This window comes from Aspergillus sclerotioniger (assembly GCF_003184525.1).
Source record: "Aspergillus sclerotioniger CBS 115572 chromosome Unknown BO94scaffold_12, whole genome shotgun sequence".
Classification (NCBI taxonomy): Eukaryota; Fungi; Ascomycota; class Eurotiomycetes; order Eurotiales; family Aspergillaceae; genus Aspergillus; species Aspergillus sclerotioniger.
The window spans coordinates 604,246-616,258 of NW_020291002.1; the positions used below are offsets into that span (position 1 = coordinate 604,246).

General features: G+C 52.5%; 5 protein-coding genes across 5 annotated transcripts; 2 read left to right on the top strand and 3 right to left on the bottom strand.

The window, feature by feature from the left end:
- The first annotated feature begins 712 nt into the window (after positions 1-712).
- On the top strand, positions 713-3,618 carry BO94DRAFT_50060 (Hsp70 family protein). Its single transcript, XM_025609415.1, has 4 exons — positions 713-1,537; positions 1,602-2,534; positions 2,593-3,031; positions 3,086-3,618. The coding sequence occupies exons 1-4, from the start codon at positions 938-940 to the stop codon at positions 3,283-3,285; spliced, it is 2,172 nt and encodes a 723-aa protein (XP_025468096.1). The 5' UTR covers positions 713-937; the 3' UTR covers positions 3,286-3,618.
- A 648-nt stretch (positions 3,619-4,266) lies between these two features.
- BO94DRAFT_49979 (endonuclease/exonuclease/phosphatase family protein) lies at positions 4,267-5,621 on the bottom strand. Its single transcript, XM_025609392.1, has one exon. It carries the CDS (start codon positions 5,410-5,412, stop codon positions 4,423-4,425), a length of 990 nt encoding a protein of 329 aa, XP_025468097.1. The 5' UTR covers positions 5,413-5,621; the 3' UTR covers positions 4,267-4,422.
- Positions 5,622-6,635: 1,014 nt separating this feature from the next.
- BO94DRAFT_49928 (uncharacterized protein) lies at positions 6,636-7,421 on the bottom strand. Its single transcript, XM_025609366.1, has one exon. The coding sequence runs from the start codon at positions 7,249-7,251 to the stop codon at positions 6,796-6,798; it is 456 nt and encodes a 151-aa protein (XP_025468098.1). The 5' UTR covers positions 7,252-7,421; the 3' UTR covers positions 6,636-6,795.
- A 1,163-nt stretch (positions 7,422-8,584) lies between these two features.
- Positions 8,585-10,328, top strand: BO94DRAFT_534640 (heme-dependent oxidative N-demethylase family protein). The gene is made up of 3 exons (XM_025611595.1): positions 8,585-9,251; positions 9,307-9,429; positions 9,508-10,328. Exons 1-3 carry the CDS (start codon positions 8,833-8,835, stop codon positions 9,908-9,910), a joined length of 945 nt encoding a protein of 314 aa, XP_025468099.1. The 5' UTR covers positions 8,585-8,832; the 3' UTR covers positions 9,911-10,328.
- A 121-nt stretch (positions 10,329-10,449) lies between these two features.
- Positions 10,450-11,734, bottom strand: BO94DRAFT_545822 (acyl-CoA thioesterase II; the record flags this gene model as incomplete). Its single annotated transcript, XM_025613260.1, has 4 exons — positions 10,450-10,497; positions 10,561-11,111; positions 11,134-11,563; positions 11,633-11,734. The coding sequence occupies 4 exons, from the start codon at positions 11,732-11,734 to the stop codon at positions 10,450-10,452; spliced, it is 1,131 nt and encodes a 376-aa protein (XP_025468100.1).
- Positions 11,735-12,013: the final 279 nt, after the last annotated feature.

The window sequence follows — 12,013 nt, forward strand, 5'->3', positions numbered from 1 at the left end:
TCACAGGACTCGCTCGTGTTAGGCAACCCGGAAGGAAAGAATCGGGCGTACAAGCGATGGGCTCGGAGGTGGCAGCCAACGGCTGGCTTACTCCGAGGCCAGCTGCCACTGGGGAAGGAAGGCGCCCCCCTCGTCTCGAACCATACCGTACCGTATGATACCGCTGGGATCCATCCACAACAGCCTCACCCTCATCACCTCCTCCCTCTCCATCATCTACTGCATGCATTCACTGCATCTAGGATTTCCAATTGCACGGGTAGCAACAGCATCAGGATGCCATTGGAGTGAGTGCGCCCGGGCAAGACTTCTATTTCAGCCCGGTCGAATTGTCGGAGAATTGTGCAGTGCTACAGGAATCCAGGGTGACATCTCTCAGCGCCCGAGCGGGCGTTATCTCACCTCAATCATTCCAGCACGGATTCCTTCCCCAGGCCATCATCTTTCGTGCTGGCTGATTACTTTCAACCACCCTGTCAGTGACTAAGGAGCATTTACTGGGTAACCACTCTGTTTCATCGAGATCTGTCAGCCAGCCTGTTGAATTCTCTCCTGAATTTGCTCCCTCATCAAGGCAGACTCTCTCACTCCCATCCCCCGCAATAATCCACCCTCCTCCTCGTGTTCCTTTGCTCCCCGCCCAAAGGCACTCTCGCTGTGTCGCGCTCTTCTGCCTAAGCAGCCGCACTTGGTTCAGATCCATCGCAGCGCACCGCCTCTTTCGACTTCGCCCACCTCCTTCCCTTGTTTCTTGGGGGCCTCTTACCCTCGTTTTCCCGTCGACTTTTAATCTGACTGTTCCGTTCTCTCCCTTGCTCTCTTCCTCCCTCTCCTCTCTCTCCCTCCCCTCCTCCTCCCTCTCTCCTCTTCTCTCCCCCCTCCCCTTCCTGTCTCTATTTATCCCCTCCGTGGATCATCGGTCATCCATATCGACCTGATGAGCTCACGGTTGAACTTCAAATCGTTCAGCTTCGGGACGAAGCGCAACAAGCACCATTCACCTGTCCAGCACAACCACCCATCAGTCAACGCTCCATCCAGCAGTACCCTCATCGCCCCTCCGTCGTCCACCACCTCTCCCAGCTCTCCGCCCTCCGGTCATAGTTCCTCCACCACCAGTCTCCCCATGAATAACCAGAACAACTTGGGTCGCCCCCCAAGCTACACTTACAACACCGCCGGGCGGCCCACCAGCCCTCTGCCCCCGGGCCAGCCGATGGCTCACCACCCCCCGCCCTTAAATACCAACCTGCCTTATCCTCAATCTTCCGTGGCTCCCATGGGCGCTCCTCCAGGTTACGGCTTGCAGCAGCCTCTTGCGCCCGGTATGGGCACTGGTCTTCACCAACCCCAGTATGGCATGCGGAACCCCGCCGTAGAAGTCGAGGGCGCCGGCCGGAGCAAGGCCCAGTTGATCGTGGGCATTGACTTTGGCACGACATTCTCGGGGGTCGCTTTTGCGTTCGCAACCAACAACGAGGCAAGAGAGGATATCATCACAGAGTGGCCCGGCGCAGGAACTCACACCAAACAAAAGGTGGGCAGTCCCCCAATTCCGCAGATGATCAGCTACTGACCAGGTCATTGCTTGGCTTGTTTAGATTCCCACCGTGCTGTACTACGATCAATATCAGAAAGTGGTGGGCTGGGGCCCAGACATCGCCGACGCTTTGGCCCCCACAGGGTATCCAAAGCAAGGGGTGCAGAAGGTCGAGTGGTTCAAGCTTCAACTAATGTTGTCCGGCAATACCTACATTGATCCCATCAATCTGCCGCCTTTGCCTCCGGGCAAGTCGGAGATCGATGTCGCGGCCGACTACCTTTTCAAGTTGCGGCAGGCGATGCGGGCCCAACTACAGAAGACCCTGGGTGAAGTGTTTACTCGTGAAGAGCGGAACATTCGGTACTACATCACCGTCCCGGCGATCTGGAACGACGCCGGGAAAGCGGCAACCCGAGCGGCGGCCCTTCAGGCCGGGTTCCTGCGGGACGAGAACGACAATCGCCTTACCCTGGTATCTGAACCGGAGGCGGCTGCTCTCTTCTGTGCAAAGACCGGCCTGCTGAACCTTAAAATCGGTGATGCAATCCTGATTGTCGACTGTGGAGGAGGTACCGTGGATCTAATTGCGTATGAGGTTGAGGAAGAGCAACCCTTCAGTGTCGCAGAATGCACCGCTGGTTCAGGTGACTCATGCGGCTCGACCGCTCTCAACCGGAACTTCAGCAATATCCTCCGTGCGAAGATTCGTAAGATGAAGTTGCCTGATGGTTCCAGAACCGCGGGCAAGGTGTATGCAAAGTGCATAATGGATTTCGAAAACCGTATCAAGGCCGATTTCCGCAACAATGGCCAGAAATGGGCCGTGGATGTCGGCATCGAAGCCGACTTCCCCGACGCAGGCATTGAGGAAGGGTACATGACGTTCACCAACGAGGAAATTCTGCAATGTTTCGAGCCAGTCGTCAATCGAATTCTTGAACTGGTGCGCAACCAAATCATCGCCATCCAAGCACAGAACCGCTCGCTCCAGGTATGTTTCCCTGTACCCATTCGTGCAGGTACGCAGGGAGAACTAATCAGTAACACAGAACGTCCTTGTTGTGGGTGGCTTCGGTGCCTCGGAGTATCTTTTCCAACAGATCAAGCTTCACGTCCCTCCCCAATACCAGTCCAAGGTGGTTAGACCGATGGACTCGGTTGCTGCAATCGTCAAAGGCGCAGTGACTGCTGGAATCACGGAGCGGGTAATCACACACCGTGTGGCTCGACGCCATTACTTGATGGCCACTCTGCAACCTTTCAAAGAAGGATACCACCCAGAGCAATACCGAGTCCCTAGTCTGGATGGCCGTGATCGATGCAAGTACACAAGACAGATTTTTATGCAAAAAGGCGAGCGAGTGAAGATCGGCGAACCAGTCAAGGTTAGCTTTTTCCGACAGGTTGCACCGGGAGCCACCCTCATGTATGAGGACATCCTGTACGCATGTGACGAGGATGTGTGTCCGGAGTACACCAAGGATCCACGTAAGTTGCTTTCCGGAAACGTCGTCGCGATGAGCACACTAACGTACGATGCAGGCATCAAGGAAGTTGTCACTCTGACGTCGGACCTGTCTCGCAAGAACCTGGAGACAGACTTTGAACGCATGGACACCCCGCAAGGTACTTTTTACCGCGTGTACTTTGACATTTACCTCACGCTTGACGGCAGCGAATTCAGCGCGGAACTAGTCTGTCAAGGCGAGGTGATGGGCCGATGCAGAGCCAAGTTCAGGTAGGCGCGCCTTGTCGGGCACGGGAGTCAGGCAGGAAGGCAGAAAAAAGCGCCCCTCCACGAGAGCTCCGAAAAAGAAACGGAAAGAAAATAAAAAAAACAAAACGTTTGAAGGCGGAAGTCCGACTTTTGTGATACACCAATGATGATCAGCACAGCACTGGGAGGGCGTTTAATATTCTTTGAGCTTGCGTCCCTGCGGACGATTTTGGACATTTCCACCATTTTGTTGCGGGCCCCCACTACATATGGGGGTTTATTTGTTGTGCTTGCTTTTTATTCCCCTGGATACCTTTCGATGAGCTTTGACGAATCCTATTTAATCCCATGATAGTCCCTCCCGCACGTTGACGGAGTATGTGTTGGGCTATCCCCCCGGACGGGCTAGAACAGGTCAACAGAGACCGTCCAGAATTGCATCTTCCCAACGATAAAGAAGACGGTTGGGCACGAGTTTCCGGAAATTCAGGATTTTTTTTTCTTTTTCTTTGTTACATATCCCAATGTGAATAGGTAATAGCTTAATAGCTACCAATAAACGAAATTGGGTACCACGATCATACAGTAAGTATCTACATCCCCACAAGTCCGATCCATGATCTATGTACCCTCTTGCAGGGTCAACGATCCCCACCCAGAGTCATATCTACTAGACCCATCCATACGATAAATGATAATGAGCCACGTAATGTCTTATAAGACTGATAGTTCAGACATGTATATCATACGCGTACAATGCCGCGAAATGCTGACAAGAATTCTTATTTTTAGCACAACAAGTAAGCTATGCATGTATTTGAATCTTCTCCGAATAGAGCTTTTGCGATAATTAAGAACCAAATGTGAGAAGCCTGCTCCGGGATCACCGAGTAGGTAGAAGGAAATAGGTTGGTAGCCTTGAGTAGCCCTGTCTTTTGCATGTGCCTAATTGAGACCTGGTACTTTTCATCTGGTAGTGTCTTTTCAATGTCGGGAGTGGAGGCTAGATTCCTGAGTGTGGTTCTTGAGTGAATGGGTGCGTGGGTAATAGGGGACTTATGTCTGGTGTGTAGGTCATATCTGATGGATTTGTGTGGGGTCTTAGTTGTGAATGAGAAAATCCAGGGAACGCGAGTCCAAGAGAAGGCTAAGAGGCCTTCACTCATACGGGTCTTTCAGCAAGACGTAAGCAGCATTTCAGACCGGAATGGTCACTCCATGGCAACGGCGGGTCCAGCTTCTTTAGTAGCAGCCCCCAACCTGAGCTCTCGAGGGCACCAGGGTGTAGAATGTCAATTTGCTGTCCCTTGAGTCCATGAATGGCAACTTTGTCTAAACGACCTGGGGGATAAGGTTCCCGACCATCAAGCCCCCAAGTGAAGCCTGGATCATCTGGGTGCAACTCGCTCCAGATATCCACTAGACTATTAGCTGTAACAAGGCAGTCGTCCTCTGGGAGAAGAGGATTGAAGTCTCCCGCAACAAAGCCATGTCCAGCTAAGTGAAGGTTATCTGCCACGATAGCGAGCTGCCGTCGACGGCGATTAGGCTGAAGAGCGAGAGAGTCCAGATGCACGTTGATCAACCGAACACGCGTACCGGACGGTGGCAGGAAGACATCGCAGCAGAGAGCATCCCGGTCAAACTTACTTGGGTATTTGACTCGCCAGACTGGTCCGATGCATATCTTATCTGTATCCTGCTCTTCCGTGCTAAAGTCGACTTTGGAAAGGAGCATCACGGTTGCGAATGCATGCCCACCCCAGTTCTTGAAGCTCCCCTCGCTGAAGTACCAGTTCTCACGGATCCAGGGATTGTCGAACAGGTATTTTAAGGCTGCCCGGGATACTTCTTGAAAGAAAAGTATGTTAGGCGGGGGGGTCTGGTTGCGTATGGTAGAAATGATGCCAGCCATGCGGTCGTCGGGAAACTTGGCGAAGGCGTCTACGTTCCATGTTACGAGGGAAAGTGCAGGGGGCTGTGATTTGGTGTCCGTGGAGCTTTGCATGGTGCTCTCATCGCGGGGCGTGGAGTTGGTGGATGGTTGTAGTGACTTCCAGTGATCCGATGATGAGTCGAAGATGTGCCATCCCTGGAAGGATGGCGGGGCATCTGGATCGGTTGGTAGCGGAGGGGGCTGCGTGCAGCTCATGGTGGTGCAGAAAGTCTTTGGTTTTCGATCTGCCTAGAAGACCAGTTAACGGTGGAGAAGGCCGATGGATCGCGTGCAATGACTGCACTCTGGCTGAGCAGCTCGATCCCGATGAGGAGTGAAACGAGGGGTAGCACAGCTGGCGGGAGAGAGAGAGGGAGAGAGGATCAGTGACGAGGAGGAAGGGAGGGAGGGGGGGATGAGGAGGGGTGCATTGGATGGACGACGTTGGCGCGAGGCTCCTTGCAAGAAAGGCGGGAATCACATGATGCAGGGGCTGGTCACGACCTCGATCACATGATGGGCGGCAACAAAAGGCCCAAACGGGACGGCCACGCATCACGCAGGACATCTGCGAGGAGATCCTACCGGCCTGCCTATCGCGGCGCCGTCGTGGCATCACTTGTGTTCCCGTCAGCCCATCCATCATCTTACTAAGACTAAGGCAGTGCTATGTTCAGCTGCCTTGGAACAGCCAAGGCGACTAGAGCCCCATCCAGTGACGGAGGTGGAGAGCAGCCCTGGACCATCAAGTATCTACTCCATCGCTAGCTTCGCTTCGAGATACGCCCCGGTCTATACCCGACTGGTTCTGATATTGTACTTCTGCTGGGCCCCGAGGCTGGGTTCGACGCCTTGATACAAGTACGAGTGTCTTACCTCACAAGCCGCCCTTTCAAGAGCCCAGCCAGTGGCTTATCGGTTACCTAGACCGGTGTAGGCCTAAAACTAGTACCATCGCCATGCGGAGAATCGTGGAGAACCACAATGGTAGGACCGACACGACCGTCCGTGCACGAGGTCGATCCTCTTGGGTCCAACCGTGGCCTAGTCGAGTCCCACAGCACGGAATTGCACTCTTCTCTTTGCCCGCTCTTATGGCGTGGTCCAGGAAGACGAGACCTCTAGACTCTCGAAGACCCAGACTAAAACCGAGCCGAGTCAATTCAACGCTACGGAGTAGTGCCGTATGGCCCGCCGGGCTTGCAAATCCTCCCTCATCCATTCGACGATCACTGACGAAGGGTGGATTACCGCACCGTGCGCCGGCCTGTCCTTTCTGAAATAATCGAGACATGAGTTTTGGCCGTGCTCCATATGGGCCACGGGTTAGGAAGGTCGGAAGGCAGACGACCTCTGGCCCGTAGGCTGGTCCACTTAGTAGGATGTCAGTCAAGACACTAGGAGCTCGCCGCCGTCCCATTGCTGCTGTTGACAGGCTAGCACAAAAAGCAAGTCGGGGCAATGACATTTTCGGTCCGAGAATCATCTGTGGCTCGGAGGATTTGGTTCTCTCGGTGGACGGTTTGGGACAGATGTGACAAGTGAAGAAGGAAGGGGGCTATCTCCGAAAACAGACGAAGAAAAAGAAAAGTCAAGAAATCAAGGTGAATAAACTCGATCATTTGGCGGGGGATCTGAGATCAGCCAGACCATGATGGAAGGGGCAAAATCAGACAGTTGGCAGAGGCGAATGAGGAAAGAAAGATAATAATAATAATAAGAATAAAAATCAAGATAAGAAAAAGCAAAAAGAGACGAAAAGGGCAAAAGGCAAAAAAAAAGACTCAAAAGATAGAACACACGTGAAAAAAAAGACGCATTCTTCCTTGAGACACCGCCGTCTTGTCGCACATGGAGAAGATAGTAATTAGTTACCCACTCGACTGGACCTGCGGCAAGCGCGCTTTGCGCGACCTGGGGCGGTTGCAGCGCAAAACCCCAGATGGGTCTCTGTTGGGAAGAGTGGAGCGAGAAAAAAGGGCAGAATCTGGACTCGTGCCGGAAGTGGATCGCCCGCCCAGGTTTATTGATAATTTTCCCTCGCTCCACGGACATCCGGTGACGACTCACTCTGGATGGATGCACGTCCAGACACAGTAGATTTTCGCTAGCGGGTGCATAGTAGCGTAGTGTCTGCGGTAGAGTCCTGGCAGGACTGCAAGGACACCTCACAGTACGTCAGTGTTGACTCGAGGCCTTCTCTTAACGACCTAGCCCCAATATAGTGGCCTCGCACGCCAAACCCAACTGACCAGTCGCAGCAACTGGAAGGACTAGCCTGCCAGCACGTCACTCAAAACCGATGGAGACCCAGCGGTGCCTTCTTCTGGTCCTATCCCCAGCATGGTAGGCAGGCCCGTAGAATTTCATAGCCGCCTAAAGATGACTATTTGCTATTACGCTGGAGCTGATGACCCCCTCCCCCCGGTGCCGAGAGGGAGTCGGCCCACGCAGCATCCCACGCGCTTTCCCTCGGTCATAATATCCTGTTGCACAGGTGATGATGTATGATTTTCCTGCAATCCGGCCTGGAGATACGCTTGACTGGTTCTCAACGGTGGTTCCAGCATACCGGAGTGCGCTATTTCTTTCTCATTTCGTAATGACATCGAGTAGGAAGTACCCGTTTCTACTTCCCTGCGTCTGCCCCGGGTAAAAAAAGACGAATACCGCTGGAGCGGAACCGCAGGAACCTGCTAGACAGGGGAATCATTTCCCCTAGGATCCGATCGGGTTCAGCTCACGCGGTCTTCCAATCGACGCGCACGGACGAAGTACGTGTGAGTTCCGCCTGACGATTCTATGGGAAGGAAGGAGTAAAGAGAGGTATTATTGTTCTTGTCATAGCCCTTGCCCGTCTTTGGACTCCGTCGTATGTGAGTAAGCGCATTAAGTTAGTGCCACGCCCGTCCGGGCAAAGCGAGACTAGTAGGCACGTACCGTCGCAATTGAAGTGACGTCCAGCAGCTAGTACATGGCCGGGCTGCGGATCCAGGGCGGAGACGGACCTGCGCATGGTTTGGGCTTTTCATCCACATAGAGTTCACCCTCCTGATGGATCCTCATCCCCGCGTTTACCACTAAGACCCAGTGGAGCTCGATTGAACCGAAAGCTGAGAATTCAGTTGGATCATGTGGATGCTGTCAGGTTCCTTTTCTTTTTTCGGGGCGGCGAATTGCGGCTTTTGCGGGGAAAGGCAGAACGTATCAGAATCCAACCCGGCTCTTCGAATCCGGAATGTAGAAGTCCCCTTGTAGTTAATCGTCTGACTCTAACGATGATCGTTGGGACTATGGCTTACTTTCCTGATTATAATTGGAGCCATTGTCCTCACCCGAGGCAGAGAGTTTCGCCATATTGAATTCTTCCATTGCCCCTCGGGTCAGACTTGTGGCGTGGATTCTTGAATGCGTGAAGAATAAAAGCTTCTTCGAAGATCCTCTTCTTTCCTTTTTCCTTTTCCTCATTTCCCTTTGTCAGTGTGGACTTCTCTCTCAAAGACAATGAATCCCCTATCATGTATTGTTTTGTCAGTTCTTCTTCTTTCTTTTATTATCACCAGATATCGAAAGAACCTCTTATCGGCATGGCGGCCACAAGACGCCCAACAGTCAGGCTTCAATGAGTTCAAGAGGATGGCTCCTTACCCGGCCCAGCCCATCAAGGGAAGGGAAAGATACCGGGTCATGATGGACATTCGAAAGTTGGACGTGGAGAACTGGCTCACCATTGATAAGAACTATATGGACGAGCATGAAGTCCGAAGCCACTTGTTGCAAACTGAGAAGAGCAAAGTTCTTCAATGTCTCCCGGAGTCGTACGACGCATGCTTGGAGGCACTGGAAGAGGTGGTTGAGTTTCTCTGCCAGCGGTTCTCGAACGTGTTCGAACAGAAGAAGTGCGGTGATGAGACGATAGTCCACAACAAGATGACCGGAGAGACATTCGCCTTTGGAGGGGAAAACAAGGATGTTGACCCACTTGAAATTGCCGTCCGATTGACAATGGAAGACCTGAGCATCTTGATGAAGAACGAGGATAATGAATATTATTTGTTAGTCTCAGAAATTCAACCCTCCTTCATGATGAGCCGACTGACCAGTCTGCAGGGCCGCCAGTGCAAGCCTTTTCCCCGTCGGCTGGACAGTCCAGGACCGCATTGGCTGGACCATCTCCAAGCTTCACAATCCGGTACCTCTGTGGCATCAGCAAGTTGCCAACTCGGTCAGCAAGTGAGTCCTCTGCTCGTCCTTCCTGACAGCGAAGACGAATAGCGGATGCAAGGAAAGAGACTGATCTTATTATTCTAGATTCTTGGCTCGACTCACACCTGCGTCGCCTATGGAGAGATCCAATTACTTTGTTGAAGTGAAGCGGCCTGACGAGGACCTGTTCGACATCCTCTACCGGCCAACCTCACTGTCTGAAGACAATCCGGATCCCACGCCGCAGGAAATTGTCATTCGTCGCGAACGGCAAACTTTCCGGCGGCTGCCTCGGACGGGGACCATCGTGTTTGGGGTCAAGACCATTCTGACCACGTTGGATGAGCTTCCGATGCAGGAGCTGCAAAACCTAGCCAAAGAAATCAAAAGCTGGCCGGAGTATGTGGGTGAGTACAAGGGGAGAGAAGTCTGGGGACCCAAGGCTTTGGAATATTGCGAGAAGAAGACGCGGTTGTATCAACAAGATCCCGAGAAGATGGAGGTGTAAGACGGGAAGGCGGCGGAAGGGCGCCATTGCATGGGAGGCTTTTTGTGGCATTTGTTCGGTTTGGCATCATTTCTTGCATTGGGCCATCAAAACGGATGGGCGGCTGTCTGATTGAAAAGTCATCGGTCTTAGCATTGTCTCTGTATTGTTTATCTTTTTCTTCTTGTCCTTCTTCTTTGAATATGTTCAACACTTCTTACGTTACCCAATGTCCTTGTTCATGAGACCTTATACCAGCAAGACCCTCTCAGACCAGCCGAAAATGCACTCTTTTTCACTCGTGAGAGATATCCATAACTTTTGAATCTCAGATATACAGTCTGCAGGACCGTGATCGAAAATATCAATGCTCTCCATGGCCGGCATCATCTAATGTCATAGAGAAAACAAAATAACCCGACCAGAACAAGGGGGAAACAAACTGAACTTGTCACTCTCCACTCAATATATTTATGAATATCTAATTATCTAAAGGAATATCGTCAAGAAGAGAAACGGGTATATCCACAATGACCGGTCAACAGCACGTGGTTTGACGATTAAAGCTTCGAGCGAGGCGGTTCATCTTGCTTCAGTCGCACGACTCCCTGTGAGACCCTGGCATTAGGCATGATTTATCACAACGAAATGTCGGAAAACAGTAGACATACCTCTTGGGTGCATGTAGCAATCAATGTTCCATCCTTTGACCAGATTTTCTGCAACACCAAGCCTCGTCCCTCTCCCGCCCAAGGACTCTCCATCTCTGTAATCATCCATTCGTCTGCCCGGAACGCCCAGGGATTGTGAAAGTGGATTGAATGGTCAAGACTAACCAGCATACCCACTTCCTTGCGCTCCTGGGGCGGCTGGTTGGTGACTCTGTGTAAAGCGCCCTCCAAACGACGGCGCAGATCCGTGGCTTCTTCTTCCTTCAGCTCCTTCAGGGCGCGCGCAATATCTTCATCGTCCAGATCGGAAGGGTTTTTGAGCGCATTAAGAGCCTTCTTAAGTTCGGCAGGCGAAGAGAATCGAGGGACATCATGGACCCTGACCACGGTGCCAATGAAGTAACTGTCAGTCATATAGGCGAGGGCGGAAAGATGGGCATGGTGACCACCGGCGTCGGAGATTCTTCCTCGTGATCGCATAAAACGTCTGGTTTTCTTCTCCTGAGGAGGGAGATTGTCTGTGACTGTCAGCGTGAATCCCGGAGAATATGCTTGCATACCAGGTATACTAACGGTCTACAACCCCCGCCTTTTGCGACTCGAATGGACCACCGCCCGATTTCACGATTCTTTGATTCGATCCTGATCCGGGCTCCTGCGGTAGAGTAACCGGTGGCATGGATGAAGCATGCTCCAGCTTCTTTTTACCACCGCTGTTGGCTTTGCTAAAACTCAAGGTCGTGGTGAAGATGGGTCGACCGCGTTGCTTGGCCTGTACAGTTCGTGTGATAAAGCTCCTGCCATCACGCACTCGTTCTACATGGTATAATATAGGGATTTCTGAGTCGCCGGCGAGGAGGAAGTAGCAGTGCATGCTATGGACGGCGAAATCGGCAGGAACGGTTCGCATCGCAGCGGCGAGAGACTGGGCGATTGCCGCACCGCCGTAGATGCCTCGCGCTCCGGGCGGATGCCAAAGGGGTCGCGTATTGGTGAATACATCCTGTGCAGAGAAGATCAGTCGTTAAACTTTCCAAGGCAAGGCGACGAAATAAGGAGTTGAAAGACATACGTTCCCCACGTCAACCACCGGTGTCAGGTCCAACACATTCTCTATGGGCGCCTTTGCGGAGTCCAGCGGCGGGGGTTTGAAGAGGGTTGCCGAGTTCGCCATATTTTAGCGTTGCATTAAATTCGAGTTGGAAAAAGAATTGGAAAAAAAAAGGAATACGGACGGAGTATAAAAGAGACCCAAGGTCTGGCGGGGGCAAAGGAGCAGGCCTCTTCAGTCTTCAATCTTCGCCGATCTGGCGGTGCACGGGGCTGTCCGCTTCGGGCTATAGCCGAGGCGCGTTTTCGATGGGGGGCCCAGAATTCTTCGGCACTTTTCCCGCTTCCCCATTTCCTCATGTCCCCGTCATTCCGTCGTTACCCTCGGGAGCTAGGTGAATCA

Bases quoted from the DNA above. Each gene is read 5' to 3' on its own strand.
- BO94DRAFT_50060 (XM_025609415.1), top strand. From the start codon at position 938: ATGAGCTCACGGTTGAACTTCAAATCGTTCAGCTTCGGGACGAAGCGC. The intron at 1,538-1,601 runs GTGGGCAGTCCC...TGGCTTGTTTAG, and splicing joins GAACTCACACCAAACAAAAG to ATTCCCACCGTGCTGTACTA. The intron at 2,535-2,592 runs GTATGTTTCCCT...TCAGTAACACAG, and splicing joins CACAGAACCGCTCGCTCCAG to AACGTCCTTGTTGTGGGTGG.
- BO94DRAFT_49979 (XM_025609392.1), bottom strand. From the start codon at position 5,412: ATGAGCTGCACGCAGCCCCCTCCGCTACCAACCGATCCAGATGCCCCG.
- BO94DRAFT_49928 (XM_025609366.1), bottom strand. From the start codon at position 7,251: ATGTCCGTGGAGCGAGGGAAAATTATCAATAAACCTGGGCGGGCGATC.
- BO94DRAFT_534640 (XM_025611595.1), top strand. From the start codon at position 8,833: ATGGCTCCTTACCCGGCCCAGCCCATCAAGGGAAGGGAAAGATACCGG. The intron at 9,252-9,306 runs GTTAGTCTCAGA...ACCAGTCTGCAG, and splicing joins GAGGATAATGAATATTATTT to GGCCGCCAGTGCAAGCCTTT. The intron at 9,430-9,507 runs GTGAGTCCTCTG...TTATTATTCTAG, and splicing joins GTTGCCAACTCGGTCAGCAA to ATTCTTGGCTCGACTCACAC.